This window comes from Larus michahellis, chromosome 10 (assembly GCF_964199755.1).
Source record: "Larus michahellis chromosome 10, bLarMic1.1, whole genome shotgun sequence".
Taxonomy (NCBI): domain Eukaryota; kingdom Metazoa; phylum Chordata; class Aves; order Charadriiformes; family Laridae; genus Larus; species Larus michahellis.
Window position 1 is genome coordinate 19,603,359 of NC_133905.1, and position 19,346 is coordinate 19,622,704.

Below are 19,346 nucleotides of genomic sequence, written 5' to 3' on the forward strand. Positions count from 1 at the left end.
AATCCACTTGAGCTAATTTAGATTTTGGCCTTTTCTACCATCTGCTTGACTAAGCCAACTTATTTTGTGTGATACGTGTAATTGTGTAGGGACTTCAGTTGTCTCTGCCTGGTGGTAAAGTGCTCCTGGGACCTAGCGGTGAAAGGCTTCCCATTCCAATACCAGTCTCCGCAAAGCCTATTCTTCCTTGGGTTTATTTTCTTCCAGACACTCTTCAGTGTTATTGAGGAGCTGAGAGAGGCAAAGTGGGAACTGATGACTTCAGCTGGAATAACTCGGCATACTCGACAGTTAGATTTCCAGCGCTGCTACAGGGGTGTTGAGTTGTGTCTTTAACCTTCAGGTTTCTGAGCTCATCTAGTTACTGCTGAGACGCAGCTGAAAATGAAATTTTTCTGTTTCTTGAGGTGTTTGTAGATATGTATCCTGCTTTATCTGCTTAGAAATGTCTTTTTTAAAAAAAAAAAAAGTATGATTAGTTCTCAACATTTTGTAGTTTACACTGGAAATGTGGTGGAAGTAGGGGCAGTGGAAAATGAATAACAAGGAAACGTTTCCCTCTTCTTTCTTTTTTTTTTTTTTTTTTGGAACACATCTTCTGCTTTTTATCTGCCTTGAGATCAAGGTGCCTTCTTTATGTTCCTTTCTTGTTATGTTTCATGTTGTGGTTTTTCTTTTTTTTTTTTTTTAGCCATCTTACACAGGTCCCTTATGAGAATTCTTTGCACATGGAAGAGGAGAGCCCAGATAGGTGTCACTGCCCAGAAGTGGCATACTCTGAACAGATAAACTTGTGACTTCATGATTGCCCTGGCCCTTTCTTCAGGTTTTATTGTTGTTTTGTACCACGATTTCTGGAGTGCACTGGAGCAGTGTAACAGAGCAGTTCTGCACAGCCAGCTCTGGCCTTGTCCTTTAGAGGAAGGAAATGCAAATTCTCTCTGATCCATCCTTCCTTTGTGTTTGCTTTTCTTCTTACCCTGCTTTACAAAGGGACATACAGCCTTTAAAAACTGGATCTTCGTTGTCTTTTGTCCGTACTGTTCTTAAGGGAACACTGTCTCTGCTCCGTCGGTCGGAACGGAGACTTGAGTCTGTGATGAGTAGCTGGGTGACCTTCGCAGCAGGTACAGCTAAGTCAGGAGGGTGGTTTCTCTCTGCGACCCACGGTCTGCATACTGCGATGATGTTTGCAGTGCTCAGGGATCCGGGTAACAGGTATCCATCCGTATGGGATTCTGAGACTGATCCTTTTTTCTGTGCTTCATGTTTGGATGGTAGTGTTCTGAATTTGTTCATGTACTGTGTTTATTTTTGCATCCTTGTATAATCAGATATCGATACTAGGAGTCTTTCTGCTGTGTACACGTCAATGATACCAGGATAAGCTGTTTTTTGAGCAATTGGTTGATACATTGGTTCTGATACTGGCTCTACCATGTTGGGCCTATATCATTATGATACATTGTTTATGGCATCCATTTTCTACACAGGATTTTGGGCACAGTCCGATATAACTGTTATTTAAAAGACTGATGGCAGACTTGTGTTTTTTATATGCAGTAATCCTGCTATGATTTTGCGCCTTGAGGCTCAAAGGTTGGGATTTACTGGGCTCATGATGTACCTCTCTTCTTTTCTCGCAGGGCTGCCTCACGGTGGAACATGAGCAGGTAATGCACAAGGAGCACCACTGGGAATCATGTCAGACGAGTCAATCTCAGGGAGTGATCCGGACCTGGACCCGGACTTGGAGCAGGAGGATATGGAAGAGGAGGAGGAGGAAGATGAGGAGGAGGCGATGGAGGAGGACAACGATGGGGATGACGAGGAGGACTTACTTGATGAGAGTGGTAAGTGAATGCGGTTGTGAATCTCTGCATGCGTTTGTTACACAAAACTGGCGTTACTAATTTTGGTGAGTGACACCTTGGTAGGTTGCATAAGGGTTAGGATTTGTCCAGCGCTTGGTAGGGAGAAGTGCTTATGTGGGTGTTTAGTTTAAACAGGGATTTAAGGTAGGTTAAATTTGTACTCCTGGCCAAAAAAAATTTCCATTGTGAAAACAAGCCACAGGCATAAATTGTAAGGAGGGTAGAATTTTAAAATAGCTATAGATTCTGGGGAAGAAATTATATAAAGAAGTAAATAAATCAATTTACAATTACTTGTATTATGAGAAGGATCTGGTGAAATTAAATATATTTACATCACTGTCTTGCCCATAGGTAAACAATTTAATGGATGCTATGGGCAGTTATCATTCACTTACAAAATTCATCTTTAACAACTAGAAAATGTTCTTTTCTGACAGCATGCAGGTTTGGCTTGGTTTGTTTTACAATATTAAAGGTGGCAGTGCTAAGTAAGTTGTCACCTTCTACCCTCACCTAGTTATAACTGCCCCACTCTCCCCTTCAGTTACGACCAATATAGTGGTGTTTGTGGACCTGTCCTGTGCGGGTTACATTAAAGCAAGATTAGGGAACTGTTCTCCTTCATGGCGTGATCCTAGAAATGTGTGTGTTGGTCCAGCAGAAGGGGGGATGTTCTAGGGCACGTAGACAGGAGTGCATGACTCGGCTGGGAATTCCCCGTGCTGTGTTTGCCACCAGACTCCTTTTATCATAAAACTACAACCAGAGCCTGAGGGGCTGCTGTATTTGCTTCCTTTAAAATTGTGATTTTTAATAATTTCAAAGGGCGTGCGGATTTCTGAATGCATCTACTTCAACCTACTGAGAACAGTCTTCATTTACTTAGCATAGAATGTCTTAAAGACACGTCCTTCTCTTATTCTAGTTACTAATGTATTTTTGGTTTCAAAGTACATAGTCGTCCTTGGGTGTTGGTTTTGGTTTTTTTTTTTTTTTGAATATTCTTTCAGCCACATGCTCTGCGAAGATTCCGTTTTGATTTAAGGTGCTTATACAATGTTTACACAAATGAATTTTATTTCTCTGGTTTTATTCACTTGTTGGCTTTTTCTAATGAGAAAGTAACAGAAATTGAAGTGTTAGTTCAGGTAAGAAACAAAGAAATTCCCAGGAGACAGAAAAAGAGGAAATTACTTGGCCTCAAAGAGACTGGCGGTGACCTTGTCACTTTGGTGACAGGAGCCTTCACCCAGCGGAGCAATAGGAAGCGTGACATTGTAGACAAACTTTTATTAACTGAGAGGAGTGGCTGTATGTCATGTCCAAGTGGGTCATTCTCCATGCTTATTTTATCAGACGTGTATTTTATCATCTGCATCTATATTATTGTGGCTGAATGCTCATAATAATTTATCAGGATTATTCTTTCCAAAGCAAACGGAATTAATGCAGGTATATCAGAACATGGCCGTTAATGACAGCTGTTTATTTTCATCTTGAACCACTAGAACCATGTTTATGCTTTATATTTCTTTAGTTACTAATTAAAAATAAATTTTAACAAATGTAGGAAATAAAGAGGAAGAGTAGAAAGACAATTTACATATAACTACCATAAAATTTTTTTATAGTTGCTCATTAGGTACAGGAAAATCTCTCTCTTACACAATCTGAAAAAGCTAGATTGCCTCCGAGGTTTCAGATTGTTTCAGCTTTAATTCTGTCTGACAGAACATGAGGATGCATTCTGTGTGCATAGCTGTATGATTATTGTTTTCTGTGGAGGTATCCACCCTGCTTTTCCTGATGTCTCTTCACAGCTACGTACTGCCTCAGAAATGTCATTTGACATCTGTATTACCTTAGGTCTAATACAAAACTGGTCTCCTGCTATTTGGCCTATGAAATATAGCTAACTTCAGAGTTAAGAGGATCATTTTATTTTGCCCATCTGATGTTTATAGTCCCGTCTCTTTGTAGATGAGTTCATAAAAATCCTCTTAGGAACAGACAGTTACTTTTATTCACAAGAAGGAAGGAAGTGCTCTAATGTTTGTACTATGAACCTTTTAAAAGCTTAAGTTTAGTAATTTCTGTTAGAAGTTTGTTCTCCCTGTTCCCAGCTGTGCTGTTCTCCCCTCCTGGTATTATGGTACTTCTGTAGATGTTCCATTAGGGATCCTGGGGGGATTCTTCCCTTGTGGATGGGCTCTTGCATATTTTTAGCGCTACAAGAATTAGAAGATTATTTATCTTTCACGGTTATTTCCTTCAAAGGGTGACAGGCTGCATATACGTTTTCTCCAAACTGAAACTGATTACTTTTTTTAAGTAATAGTGATTATAACAGTTATAAAACTAACATTTTTACTGCTTGCTTGCAAAATAGTGGCTTTGTTTTGGGAATGCAGGTTTTCCGTGTTTTGGTGGTGACTCAGATTTTTTATGAACCTTCCAGTGTTAATGTAATATTATCCTCACCTGTTGATGGTGGATAGTCTGGTCTCAGCAGTGATTTGTGTTTTGCACGTTTAACCTGTTCTTGTCTTTTTGACTTATGTTGTGTGTGGAATTAATACTTGTGGTGGTTTCAGTTTCAGAATTTTCTTTGTGTTCTTTCATATTCTGGTAATTAAGAGTGCTGTCTTTGGTTTTGGTGCAGCTTTTCTCATTTCTGCTTTGAGAACCTGAAGTTTTGACTATCCCATAGATGGTCTAGTTTACTTTAGTTTGGATGTTTATGGTACAAACTTTCGGTCTTGATGAAAACAGTTCTTAAACCTTCTCCCCCTGCCGCCAAGGAAGAAGAGCGTAAAAGCCTAGTTTTCTGAATATTTCTGGTAAGTGGGAGTAAATAACCGCACAGCTTACATCCTTTGTACGTTTCTTCAGTGCTGGTCAGTTAATGAATGTTGACATTGTTTGTAGGGGCTCATATAGCTTTAGTCTTTTTCTCTGGAGCACTTCCTCCAGGACATACGTACCCTGACACACACCACCCCTTCCCGGTGGCTGCCAGACTGCACACCCATCCTAGCAGCATGCTTCAATCCTAGCCGGAGGCTTCCCCTGCTTTTCCAGCCTTGTCATCCCTGCCCACTGCATCTGTTTTCTCATCACTTGTGGGTAGCAGCACTTGTTTTATCATGTTCGATTTTGTGATATCAGTGTGTGACTGCTAAGAACTTTTTTGGTTAACTCCCTAAATCCTTTTCGCTAGAAGTGTGCTGATGACTGTAGAGATAAAGGGCTGTTTCGAGTCCTGCACTTTTTCTCTGATCCCAGTGGCTGCTCAGGGCTGTGTAGAGCTCCGTAGAAGTAAAAGCTAATTTGAGCAAAGAGGAAACAAACCTCCAATATGGATTTTACACATCATTTCAAATGCAGGGACTGCTCATACGTCTGAGCTTTCCCAAGGAAAGCTGTTGAGCAATGTTTGAGTGAATCCCACTGTAGTGCTTTGGGCTTTTTTCACTTTCTGAATATCTTTGGATTATTCTGATTGGAGTCTCTGGAATTCATTGTCTCCTACTCACACGTATTGCTGTAATTCTGCTATTAATAGTGATGGGAAGTTGCTGGTTTTCTTATCTTTGTGTATATGGGTTGAACGCTTTTTTTAAGTGTAGTTTGGGGTAGAAGTGTCAAGAGCTGGTTGTTTCAGTTTTCTGAAAGATGCCTTAGTGAGCATTCAGACACTGTTCTCAAAGGCTACTGGTTGTGTTTGCATTGCAGGGTCTGTGGTACAACAAGCAGGGACTGGGCTTGGTATTTCTCGGGTACAGCAGTGGACAGTTGTCCAATACCACAGAGGTACTGCAGTTCTTACCGTACAGATGTGCCAGGCAACACCAAATAATAGTGTATTAGATGCTACTATTGTGATGTGACAATCTCCATACAATTAGCTTTGTCTTCTGCACTGCATTGTCCACTTTGTTTTCTCCTGTCCCATCCCCTCTTTCGTTCCCCAGGGCTGAGGGTGTGCTGGCTCCGTGGCATCTCTGTTTGACTAGTGGAGAACAGGAGAAAATGGAGGCAGTCTGGGCTTCCTCTTCTCACCTCAGACTCGTACTATTCCTCCTCCTCCCTGACAAAGTGCTGGAGCAAAACAAAACTGTTTTGTGTGGGCTTTCTATGGACGTATGGACCTTAAGAGAGGAGTGAATCAGGAGCACAGCTGTGTTGGTGGTACAGAATTGCAAGTCCCGGGAGGGTGGAGGACACACAGGTGCCTGTGCTATTCTGCACTGCAGCTTCTGTAGGGTGAAGGCATCAGGGCCATGTCTTAGAACCTCTGAGAGGTTGGTACAAGATGTTAGGGAGGGGAAAGAGAGACCCTTTTCCTCAGCCAAGCCTTTTAAAACTGTGCTCATCCCTGTCTATGCCATTTGATAGTATCATGACAGATTCAAAGAGAGGTACCTCTTGTTTCTGGAACATGATCCAGAATGTATTTCAATGGCTGCTTTTTGTTTGAACTTGAGTTTGCCACTTGATACTCACAGTTTTGAGTTTTCCAAGATACCAAGGTAGGAGTACTTAGTTTCAGATGACAGCCACTGTTGATTCAGGTTTGAAAAGCTCTTTGCTTTCCTCAAACGCTTGCTAGAGGAAAGCCTGTTTAGTTAAAGGGGTTTACTGCTAAATAAGCTTTGCATACAGTTTTCGCTTGGTGGTTGGCATGAAATTGTAGCAAGAATGGATTTTGTTTAACGCGATGTTCCTTTGTGGTTCTTTGTGTCTCATCATCATGGTGTATGCAGCAAGGGGTGCAATTACATTGCAAGTGAAATTGATTTGTAGCTGCCCGGATAATTTCCATGTCTAACCTGAGGGGAAGAATCAGTAGTTAATGCCATACTTACTAGAAAGTTCATTAGTACCTGGAGTTATTAAAGCTGAATTTATTTTGGAAATCTGTTTTTAAAGTCATGTGGAAGTGTGGGTTAATATTTTTTTGAATGGTAGATGAATGCATACTGGAGGTGCAGGGAGCTGCTGCTCATTTTGGGAGATCGTGTTATTCATGTGCTTCCCACCCCAAAGTTGTTCATTCTTTTCTTCTCCCCAACAAAGTGCTGGAACAAAACAAAACTGTGGTGTGTGTGGGAGTCCCAGCTGGATGTGTGGGGTGGGGAATAGAGCAAATACCTGCCCTTACAGGGGAAGAGAGGAAAGTCTTGGTATAAATCTGTTCATTTAGCAGGCTCCTCCTGCTCACGTACATGAGTTTTTGCTTTTCATCTGAAGTTATTCTTATAAATTAGTTCATGTTATACTCACCTGTATGAAACTGAGAGGCAGCGTGTGGAGGCAGCCTTCTGAATAATACTCTGCTAAACGATATCCTATTTTGTATCACTTTATATGCAGATTTAGAAAGGCCCATACTGCTGAAGAACAAAAGAAATTAAAAAATGGGGGGAGGGGAAGCTGCTGTTTGAAAGTAATTTACCTGCACTTTTTACTTGATTTGGACGGTCCTGCTTGTATTGGTAAATGGAGATTAGTCCCAGCAGCCTGAAATCTTTTTGCCTTCTACTTTTCACCAGCATTTTCTCTTAGGAAACACTGGTTTTAAGTTGTCCTCCCTATCTACTAGAAACTGAAATGTATTTCTTAAGAAGAGGAGGAGCAGATACATACTTACTTCTTTAATCTCTCAGCTCCTTTTGGAAAGCAGCTTTTCAGAGCTGTGCGTTTGGGTGGTATGGAGGGTAGATGGGCATCCCAAGGTCGAGGCAACCTCAGGGACCGTAGCTGCTCTTTGAGGAACCCTTTAATGAGATGCTTCCCTCTGCTGCAGTACGTGGGCAGAGTGGGCTTGATTGCTTCTTGCTTTCTGCCTCAGACTAGTGGTGCGTGTGCTTTGATCTCTCGTCCTTGTTGTTTAGCCGGAGGCTGGTGGCAGGGGCTAAGGAAAGGTGCAGGCTGTCAGAGTAAGCTTGGACTGGAGGCTCTTTGTTTATTGAAAACGAATGAGCTGGAGAAAAAGAGGGAGAAAGAAACAAAAGTCAAGACTTGGTAAAATGCAGAAAAGCACTGAAAGGTGATCAGTAGGGTTCCTGTCATTTTAAGCTCTGCTGTATTCCGTGTGTACATATGCTTGAGTAGTGGGTGCCAATAAGTAATAATCCTATAATTTAATCTGCAAGTTACTGTTTGTACAGAGCAGGGTGGATTTCTTGGGGGGAAGAATGATGACTGACATTCTGTTTTTTTTCCTTCTTGGTGGACTTAACCAAAATGAAAGAATCAGGGTAGTAATTTGTGTCTGGATGCAGCTCCCTCTAGAGTCCAGCAGTACTGTTTCTGAAGAAGCTAGAAGGGCATATCCTGGGGAAGCAAACCTCTTCTCAACAGTAAGTTTGTTTCCTCCACAATGGCCCTGATCTTTGTGAGCTTGGGAAACCAAACCTGAACTTCTATGTTACCACAGCGCACTTTGCTGTTCTTAAACAACCAGGTAGATTTTAATGCATTTAGTGACTTTTCGTAGACTGTCTCCCAAGCCAATAATTGCATGCAAAGAGGATGGCATGTGTGGTATCACAGATGTACGAAGGTAATCACTATGTGTGAAAAGAATATACTTGTGAATTAATATCGTGCACATTGGCCTGTTTTTAAACCATATCAAATTGTTACGGGAAACTGCATTACCTTAGAAAACGATCCTTATGGATCAGAGTGTTTAAATGTTTTACCGTACAGGTGCAGACTGTGGGGCTCAACCTTAGGCCAGCTGATTGTGGATAACTCAGCCAACCTGTGTCTAACTGCAGATATTGGATGTGTTTCTTAGGTGACTTGCTATAACTAAGAAGTTGAGGGGGTTTTATTGTTTTCTCAGTTCCTGAGAGGGATAAGAGCATCTCCAAAGTTGCTTTGTGTCTGTTAAGCGTACGTTCTCCGCCCCCACAAATCTTACATTCGAGAGTTGTGTTGGTTTCCTAAGACCTAGAAAGTTAGGAGTTGGCTGTCTTCTGTGTTTCCACAATCCAGCTGAACAAAATACAAAAGATATAGTTAGTATCAAAGGTGAAAAGGCACTGGATGCTAGGGTTTGCAGTTTTAGCCATCCTGGTTACTGAGTAGTGCAGAAAGGTTACACTGAAATTGCAGGGAAGAAGGTTTGTCTCTCATTTAGGCGAAAGCCCCACTGATTTCTCTGGGAACTTTGTGTCGTTACAGACAGCTGCATATTTTACCCGTTATTTTTATTCTGGCAGTTTCCCTGTAGAACAATCTGTCTTTCAGAACAAATGGTGTATCTGTGTGCAGTCTGAGGGGTTTAGACCTGCCCGGCGAGCAAGTGTCTGTGTACCCTGGGCGTTGTATGGGGGCTGCTAATGCCCGTGCAGACCCCGTGGCAGGCACCCAGCTCCCTTGAAGTGGCTTTACCGGACTCATTAAATGGTGACATAAAAAAAAAATAAATAATAAAAATCCTCTTGGGTGCTTTGCTGGGAACAGGCAGTACCGTACGCTTTGTTAGTTCCCTTTCTGCAGATCACCTTTCCGGGCATTTTGTTTGAGTTGGGGCAGTTTGGGTTGTCAGAGGGTGATAGAGGCAGGTGGAAGTCCCTCGTCTATGGGCTCTTTGCCCATAAATCTGGGAGGAAATGGGGGAAGGTAACAGGAATGGAGAGGAGTGTGGGAGGAGCGGCGCCTGGGGTTTGTGGGGGTTTTAGTTGACTGATTCCAGCATTTGAACTAACCCTGTGAACTAGGTTATTCCCAGCGGGGTGAGGTGTGGCTTGACGGCTGCTGCAGGAAGGAAGGATGAGATCCTGACGAGAGCTGTCCCCCAGCCCCCTTCACAGGGAATTGCAGACTGACGATGGTGCAGGTCAGTCGCTGAGCCGTTCCCCGTCTGCCTGCTCCGTCCCAAAGTGCGAAATCTTTCCTGGTCTCCTCTGCTTATCCTAAGCAGGGGGAAGCTCCAAATGAAAACGTCCGTGGCTCCTCTGCCCCCCTCCTGGGCTCTCCGGCAGCGGCTTCCTTTTTGAGAGGGTGGCACGAAGTCTGGCTCAGCCCGAGCCTTACATAACCTGGAGTAATGACTTGCTTTACTTTAAAAGGAGGTGATGACGCCAGAGCTCTGCTTCCTTCAGCCCCGCCGATTGGGCACAGGCACTGGCTGATCTCGTGAAATGATGTGGTATTATAACTAGCTACGGTTCTTTGGGTTTTTTTTTCCTCTTCCTCCTTCCCTTTGATCTATTGCATATGATGGAATACAAAATAGAAATCCTTCTATGTGGTTAAGAACAGCCCACGTCCAAGGCTCTGCGTTTTCTATATATATGTATATGGAATTTTTTCAAATGTTTGTGGTTGGTTTTTTTTTTGTTTGTTTTTTTTACCTGTAGCTACATGCTCTCTTTTCTTAAAGCTGACGCAAGCGTGAGAGTAGCATGAATGCACAGGGAGCGGGGTCAGTGAGCCAGCGGTTATTAACTGAACAAAGAATTGCTCCAAGTCTTCCATGGAGAGAAGTATCTTGTTTCTTCCTGCTTTTCTGATAGGCTTTGCAGGATACGGGGATTGTGCTTTATTGGCAAAAAAGCTTGCTTTTCTCTTTTCACAAAGCAGCCAGAGAATCTCTAACAAAGGACAGTCACACTTACTTCTCTGTCACGTTTGGTACCTTTTTCCCCATGTATGTTTTCAATAGTCAGCTTTGTACCACACCTAGACATTGCTAATAGATACCATACTCCATCCTCTGCAACTCCTGAAACCATGATGAAGTCACAAGGAAACTAATTAGCAAATTTGTCATGTGGTATTTTCCCTCTTGAACAGGTAAGGAGTGGCAAAGTGACTTTGGCAAGGTTACCTGGTGAGTGTCATGAAGCCAAAGTCAAAATCCTCTGCTTTACATTTTAGGCAGCGCCCCTTTTATATTCAAACGTACTGGGGGAAACGCTTCTCTGTTTTGCATTTTAGTTTAAACTACACTTTTTTTCTTTATTTATCTGGTATTGTTCTGCTTTTAATGGCTGGTTAAACAAAATGTACATGTAGCTATATGTTTTGCAAGTATAATATTTTTAGCCAGGAAGCAGCAGCAAGTTTGGAAGGAGAGGGAACCCCATTTTAATTAAATTAGAAGTATTCTTCAGATTTTAAAACACAATATCACCTAACAGTTATTTGCTTTATTTATCATTTTAATTTCCTGCTTAGGCTTTGTAGAAAACTGCAACACTGAACTTTCAGAAATGTATGGCTCATCATTTGGATCAAAGTCGTTTGGTTTTTTTTTTTGATGCAATACCCATTTTTTATTTTAATAGCAGTAGTTTGTACTACAGATGTTGAAAATGTCTTGTTCACATTTTCTTCAACATGCAGTTCACTGACTCAGTCTCAAAAAAATTCTAAGTAGGAGTCAGAAGACATTATTTTCACTTGCAAATGTGCAAATAGGAATGAGACAGGAGAAAGCTACAAGATAAAATCTTTTGGGGCTAGGTGAACAGAGGCTTCTAGTTTAAATCTCTGTCAAAACAGATCTTGCAATTAAAACACCTGTAGGTAATCTTCATCTATGTAAAATATTTAAATACTTGAATTGTTAGAAGCAATTTCAGAATGGCACTTTTGTGTATTCTTTGTTTGTGATTTGTGTCAAATTTGCACTTAGATGAAAACTGGAATGAAATTAAAGTTGTACAAAATCATTCTTCCGTGGTGCACGTTGTGTCATCCTCAGCAGCAGAAATGTAGCAAGTTATAGGACAAGATGAGAATCGGTTTCTTGAATATACCTGGGATGGTAATTCAATGAACTTAGCTTTGATTAAGATGACGATAAATATCTGTGATATAAATGATGATGATCTAAATCCTTTGACTTAAAAACATTACATCTTGTCTAATAGCAGCTTGATTTCTTCAATACATTTAAACAACCGTTGAAAGCCTGGGACCGAAGTCCGAAGCACTACATGTTTTGCCACAGCGATAGTCTGAAAAGCGTTTGCAGAAGGCAGTGTGTTTCATCGCTACCTGTATTTTGTGTGATTAGATTTTTGTTACATTATGTACAGCCTCCCACCCAGTTACGATTTAGATGAGTCTGGGAAAGAAAATAAACCGAGATTTATATGAACACAAATAATGAGAAAAAACCAGATTGATCAAATTTTGTACCTTACAGTTCAGTCCAAAACTCACTGAAAACACTAGGAAGACTCCTCTGATTTTCCATGGTTGGTTTAGATCTTACACAAAAAGAGTTTTTATTACAGTGTTTGTTTAAAAAGCAAATGATTCTCAAAGGCCAGCAATACTCAGTTGCCAACACATAGTGTTGTGGAGTTTGTCTGAACTGTTTTAGGTTGATAACCAATGCAAACCCGATGCTCTGGTGTGTTTTCTGTGTTGCTAAAACAAGATGGAAAACAGGACAGGGAAAGTAGCCTTAATGATATTTGTGTGTGCTACTAGCAGCTGATAATCAAGAGTGAAATTTGGCTGTCAGGCCTAGTTTGTGTTTAATAACTTACAAACAATTCAGATCTGTAGTCAGCTTCTCTGCCCGTTGGTGGCCAGTGGGGTGTGCAGAAGCCGCTGGTGGATGTGGAGCTGTGAGAAAGCTGTGGGATGGGGAAGGGACTGCGCAGCCAGCGTGGAGCAGTCAAGGCCAGACAAGGAAGGTCTCTTCTGTTCTTCCGGGCAGCGATGAGGATGAGCAGCACCTGGGGCAGTCATTGGAGAGAAGGGAACCAGCCCAGCTTGCAGGGACCAAGCGTGTGGTGGCACATTATGGATCCAGTGCTTCTCGCCTGTACTGCACTTGGTGGGCTTGGATCAGGTCAGTGCTGAGCAGTCCCAGAGCTGCTTGGCCTGCAGAGCTCAGCGAGCATTGAGAGAACCAGGTTCAAGGTGGAGAATGGGCATGGGGATGGGGAAGGAGCTACTACAGCTTGAAGAGATGGGAAAGGAGAGTCACTTGTGATAAGCTTCTGGATATTTTGTTGAAACTTTTTAGTTGAACTGACTTCAGGTTGATTTCCGTCCCCATCTTTAATGCTCTCTGCCATACAGAGGAGCTAGTGTCCTGAGAAACTTTACAATCAAATTTCTTACATGTGTAGGCAGATCTAGGTGTGAGTTTTAACCTTTATGAGTTTGCGGTGCTCAGGGATGCTGATATTGCTGCTGAAAAGGCATGTACTGAAGGGCCTTTATCTTGATATTCTATGAAAATACAAAATTTTATAGCGATTTTCTTTTAACAGGAGAATCTCCTGTGTTGTTTGCAAGGGAACCTCTCAAGTGACAACAGTTTATTGAGAAGCCTCTTCTGATGTATAGCACAGTCGTATAAGCCTGCGGCTTGAGCACGAGACAGGTGAGGTATGACAGCCGGGTAAGGTTTCAGACCCCGTAGGGGAGGGAGAACATTCTTCCTTACTGGCAAGGCTGGTCTCACAGGAAAGCTATTCAGTAAATGGACTTATCTGTAACAAGATTACCTGCCATGAGGAGACCATTTTATAAACTGACTCTTTCTGGCAGATCTGATTCTTGGCTGTGTGCGTACATATTTATCATGGCTAACAGTGATGGCCTCACCAGTAGGCTGGTGTGAGTAGAAAAAGCTGGAAAAATTCCTTTCCGTTTTGCACGGTAATGCGAAGAAGGAAATTCCCTTTTTATTGCTCCATGCAGAAGGACAGGTGTACGTCACCTGTTCCCCCTCATGTATTGAACTTCCATTTTCCTTGTGCTTGACTGCTGTATTGAGCGTGCCTTGGAAAGTACCCAGCTGTATTTACAGAAATACTTGTCTCTAAATCTTGCTTCACAGTTTCATAAACCCCTTAGGTCAGATGCTGAGGTTATGTTTGGTTATTTATTCCAACCCTACAAAGGCCTTATAAGGCCCGCTGCAAGATCCTTAGCTATGTACTTTTCTGAATATATTTGTGCCTCTTTTCCCCCCTTAATAAACACTGTATGTTCTTGTGTAGTCAGCCTATTTGAGTCTGTGACATAGGTGAAAGGCTGTCTTATTTCTGAGCCTCTTAATTTTAATACAGTTCATCTTTTCTTTGGTAAAATTTATGTGGCTCTAATGATGAAAATAGCACCTTGGGTTTCTTTCAATGTTGTGATGTGCCCTGCAGCAACGAGGATGTTTTGATGGTTGCAAGCATTCACTGCGCTCTGCCACCCTCTCGAATGAAAGGTTGCATAAAAATGTCTGGAGTCACACAAAGGGTAACAGCGCTCTGCCCTGGCTGGGTTTGAAGATCTCTAGATCAACCTTTTCTGCTAGGAGTGCAGCACGTTGTGCTCTTGTGCCAGAGCTCTTCAGACACAGCCTGCTTCGGGCTGCCTGTGCCCGTCCTGGTTTTCCTGACTCTCACTTGCCAGTTGTTTCAAGCAAAGAGCTGACTTCATTACGTGGACAAATGCTTGCTAGGAGCGAGCTGATTTCATTACGTGTCTACCAGCCCAGGTTTGCTGTTTGTTGCTGGCATTGGGTATGCCTGTGAAGGGAACCAGGCATGAAAAAAGTCTCTGTAGCACTGAAGAAGGCCAGGCATGACGGTTAGCCTTTAGGGGTTCACCCACAGCTTTAAAGTACTTACTCTCTCTTGTACTTACTTATTTCTCTCCTGTACCTGTCCTTCTGGTGCTGATGGATGATGGGGAGGAAGGCTTGCTTAGAATAAGCTTGCACTCCACAAATTCTGAAAGGTTGTTTCCTAAAAACTGGGAAGTCTCATTCATAGTCCATTTGCTGCACTGAGCCTTCTGCAGACGAGCGGTGCTGTACGAGCTGCTGACTTAACGAAGCAAACTACAGGATGCTCTTTCGCCTATTACTGTGCAAACAGGTTACCAGCTCCCAAGGAATTGCTCAGGTTTCAATCTCAGCTGTCCGGGTTTCTTGGAAGTTAGCAGGCATCATGCAGATAGTTGATTAAAAATCACAGATGCCAAGATTGTTTTCAAAGCCAAAAAGGCTGTACTTCTTTTTGCAACGCATTCTCCGCCCCCCACCCCCCGGTCTTTTCCTTTTATGCTGTGAAACTTGGAAGCGGGGTTATGGTCCCACATGGCCCCTGCTCTGCTCGTCCTGTTGTCTGTTGGGATTCCCCTTGCGTGGGGCCCCGCCGGAGCCGGAATGGTTATGTAAGGATTTTTATTTTATTCTCAGTCTTGGTCTCTGCCACTAGTTGAACTGGATCACGGGCTGAGTGAATGGGATCTGATCCCAACGGCGTGCAGCTCTGCCGCTAGAGAGAGAGAGAGGAGAGAGACCTCCCCCATACACACCCACTCAGCTTCCCTGCTCTTCTTCTCTCTTTTAAAACTCTTTTTTTTTTTTTTTTTTTTTTCTTCCCCCTCCCAGGCGTAACCGAGGTTGCTCCCGCCGATCGGGAACACGTACCGAAGCCAAACCGGGTGGGCAGCACGGCTCCAGGCATCGGTTCCCAGTGGAGCGGCAGCTACCTCGGGCAGGGCTGTGTTGTGTGACTCTCCGAGCAGGGGAGGAGATAGTGGCAATTTTTATTTAGGCTGAACACGAGGCATATTTAACTCGTTATATAAGAGTGACCCTGGTCCGTCTCGGCTGGGTGCAGGGAGGATCTATGCATACTGATTCCCGTCACACCGGCTGGTGGATTCAAGCACTAGGAGCTATTTACCAAAGTTATTTTCAGAAACCTTAAGGGCAGGTTTCCCTGCCTGTACCCTGGACTATTTTATCAGGAGGCATTTCCCGCTTGCAGACTGAACAGCCAGTGAGAGTGGATTTAGTGCTCGCTGGGCTGCAGGCAGAGATAAGGACTTGTCGGGAGTGACTGGAAACTTTTGTCCTGAAGACCCTGAGACAAGAATAGCAGAAGGGCTGAGAGCGTGCGGCCACATTGAACGAGTGTTGGGGCAGAGGTCTTGCCTCAGTGCACTGAGCAGCATGTTACTCTTGGATGAGTCTCAGCAGTTTCCAGGTAGGACGCAGGTTGGTTTTTTGCGGGTTGATTTCCACCCTTCCACCCCCCCGTTTTCTTTACCCTCTTGCTTTCCTTTTACAAACCATTAATTCTCCCACCCCTATGATGGGGCACCCTATTCAGTGGCTAGTGAAGCGCATCAGGAACAGAGACTCTTCCGTGGGGCTCAGGTTTTAATTTGTTACCTACCAAGCAGGGATGGAAATGGTTGAATTTTCAGAATCTTGCAGTGCTTGTCGGTTTGATGGAGGGGATATGAAGAAGGAAGCTCTTTCTTTCTTTGTGCTTTTAATTATGAAGACTTTGGTGATGTGACATTCTGGGTCTGGCTGTTATTGTTTCTGCTGCTGTCATATTGTAATGCTGCAAAAGTAATTTTTAGCAAGAGAGGAGGCAGTTGTTAATATCAGTATGATTTTATATCCAGTGTCCTCTCCCCCACCATCTTCAACTTTTTGTGTATACTTTCCCCCAATATCCTCCTCGATAAAAAGTTTTGAGAGCTTCCGTTGTCGGTGAAATATTTGGCGACTTGTTGATTGGGCAGCAGGCAGAGCTGTCGGTGCTTGCTCCAGATCCCCTAATTCGTGCCTAATAGACTAAGAGCTACTTGGCTTCCCCCCTGCCCCCCCCTCCTTCCCCCCCTCCCCCCCCTTCATCGAACGGAAGATGCTGGTGAAACCCTAACACAAGTTTAGAGTTTTGGGAAGTTTGCTTGCTGGTGGGAGGGTGTTGTGTGTTGGAGAAAAAACTTTGTTCAGATTTGAAGAACTTTCTAAATTTGTAATTTAACTTGTTACTTCGAGATCAGGTACTCGGGGGGACACGAAGCTTCTTCCACCTTGCTCACGTGGCAAATACCTTCAAAGTTCATGCTCTGAACTTAATAGGCTGGTCGAAAATAGTCCCCAGGAGCTCCAGCTCTGGGTTCCTGGTTTATTATAGGACTCCAGTGCAGTGTGGTCTTCATGAGCAGTTTTTATAGAAATAAGCCATGCAAGTGTTTATTGTCCATTAGTGGGAGGGGTGGACTCTAGTGGAAAAAAGAAAAAAAGAAAAATCCATCTTTTCTTCCTTTCTTATTTCTCTGGATGTGGTGGCAGGACAAAGAAGCTAATTCTGGGAGAGTGTGAACTGAGAAGAGAAAGGAATTATGATATCAAATGAGTTTGGATAAATGAGGAATCTGGGCGATACAAGTGGCTTATGTAACTCAGTCTAGATAATAGGTATAAAAAGAGAAGACGGGGAGGGGAAGATGCTTTTGGAAATGAGAGTGTAGGTCATAGATGGAGGAAGAATGCAAGGTTAGAGGCCTTCCAAAAAATTTGGGTGGAAAGGTATTTTGGGGTCATTTGTACAAATGTAAGAGAGCGGGAGTGCAAATGAACTCTTTGTACAGCATTGCTCGTCAAGTTATAAAGTCTGGGACAAGGTTTATCACAGTCTGCTCTACTGACGGGAAAATTATCTCCGAGGAAGCATTTCTAACTGATCTAATGTGGTTGTGCTCTGGCTGGTAGATCCAGGAGCGTCTCTGTCCCACTTCTTCATAGCCACCTGGTCCCCAGAGAGGATGATAAAACTGCACAAGGTCAAAGAGCGAGTCTGGGGCAGAACTGACACATCACGTTCTTCCCTGCCTTTGTGCTTCAACTACTGGTCAGTGTTTCTTTTCCTCTCTGGTTTTTTGTGGCTTTTTCTCACTCCAGGTGCCTGAACACTTCTTTGGAGTCTTCAGAGTAGCAAGCACTTGTATATGCAGTGCTGTGCTATCTGTTTAGCATTGTATAAATGTTTCTGGAAAGCTAGAGAGGATTTTAATTATTTTTATAGTAGCACCTACCAGCTAGTAAATCAAGGTTTGTTGCAGTACACTACCTATCCCCCTGTTGCTCTGCAAGAAAAATGTCTTTATTTAAAGAGCCCTGTCTCTTCCCCATATACACATATGCTTCTTTTTTGACCATAGACGTGGTTGTAATTTTAGCAACCTTATGAAAGAACCGATGCTTGGGCTTTCTCCAGGCTGTAACGTGCTCAGTTTTTGGGGTGTTATGTATTTTGCATGGGGGTGTCTGTGTGACATCGTGGCTTCGATTTGTGTGGGTCTGATTGCCATGAAGAACTCTGCAGCCCTTTGTCAAACTCCTTTATCAGCACACAAAGCAGTATTTTGAAAAAGAAAAGTAGAAACAGATTGTTCTTTGAGTGATGGTGTTTCATCCTGGTCTTACTAGCTTTCTCCAGTGCTCTCGGTCACTTTTCTGGCTGCACTTGATGGGAGAAGTGCCAGTGGAATGCGGTGGCACACAGGCTCAAACTCAACAATTTGCATTTTTCTCCCAAGTGATGCCTCCCTCATTAAATAGAGTCCTTGAAAATTCCTCTGAAATTACTTTAGAGACTGAAGCAGAAAAAGGGAATGCAGCTGAAGTTCTGTGCTGTGTTACAGTTCTAAAAAAAATCCACAACTATGTTTTGTTTTTCCAAGTAGGAAATTATATTTAAGGAGAGGAAAGAGAGCGTCTTGATCGGAGCATAGGACAGGGAGCCAGCAACTTGGGAGTTACTCAGCACTGATGCCTACCTGATTTCTTTGCCTTAATTTCCCCCTCTGCAAGATGGACAGGAGGGTGTTTCACAGGTTATTGCGAGGACCGTGTCATGCTTGTGAACTCCTTTGACACTGAACTAAAGTGCAAATGGCAGGTATTATCATTTTGAAATCTCTCCTCTCTTACACCATTGCCATCATGAGCAACAACAAAGGAGCACTCATGCTGCAGGATGCTTTACGCTGGGATTATTTCCCATGCTGCCCTTTTAAATTAGGAGTGAGTATCGGCTCTCTTCTCCCCCCTCCCTGTTAACAGGTCCTGAACGAAACTCTGGTGAGGGTTTGAGGCAGAGATTAAAGTTCGGTCTGTGCTTGTTGTTTGTTTGCCATTTTGGTGGCCTTGGGAGCGTGTGGCAGCAATAATCCCTTCTTTGTTGTTCCTCGTTGCTCTGAGGGTGTCCTGGTATAAAGCTAATACCACAACTCCCAGCTACCTAGTGTAAACTGGTGCTTATGCAATCATTGCATAATGCCGAACGCCTGCTCCCCTGCTCGTCCTCTTTTCTTAGTCCCTGCTATTTATCCCTAGAAGAGTCACCGGAGCAGCCAGCTGGATTCACTGTGCTGGGAACACGGCAAGCCCCCATACGCATCTATTAAGTTGAGAGGGGAAATTTATCTTTGTTACCTAAATCAATATTTATCCACCTTAACAGAATAGAGCAATTTTTTATTTTTTTTTTTTAAAGTTTTGAACTATTGTGAAAACAAATCAGGTCTGATGGTTAAATCCAGTTACTTTCTGGTTTAGATCCCTGTGGTAACTTTTGTAACCTGGCTCACAAAACTATATTCTGGGTTACTAGTTAACTAGGATAACCAGAAAGGGGAGGTTTGGGTTCCCTCCTGTGTACAGCTTGT

General features: G+C 43.0%; 1 protein-coding gene across 5 annotated transcripts in view; it reads left to right on the plus strand.

Annotated features, from left to right (window-relative positions):
• Positions 1-19,346, plus strand: part of RAD54L2 (RAD54 like 2) — a 69,635-nt gene that overhangs the window by 21,381 nt on the left and 28,908 nt on the right. For 4 of the 5 annotated variants that reach the window (XM_074602666.1, XM_074602662.1, XM_074602663.1 and 1 more), the window contains one exon: positions 1,647-1,853. In XM_074602666.1, the coding sequence (XP_074458767.1) occupies positions 1,703-1,853 (151 nt within the window). In that variant the 5' untranslated portion in view covers positions 1,647-1,702. Of the gene's footprint in view, positions 1-1,646; positions 1,854-15,080; positions 15,863-19,346 lie in introns of those variants that run through there. The other variant, XM_074602665.1, reaches the window with a different exon arrangement.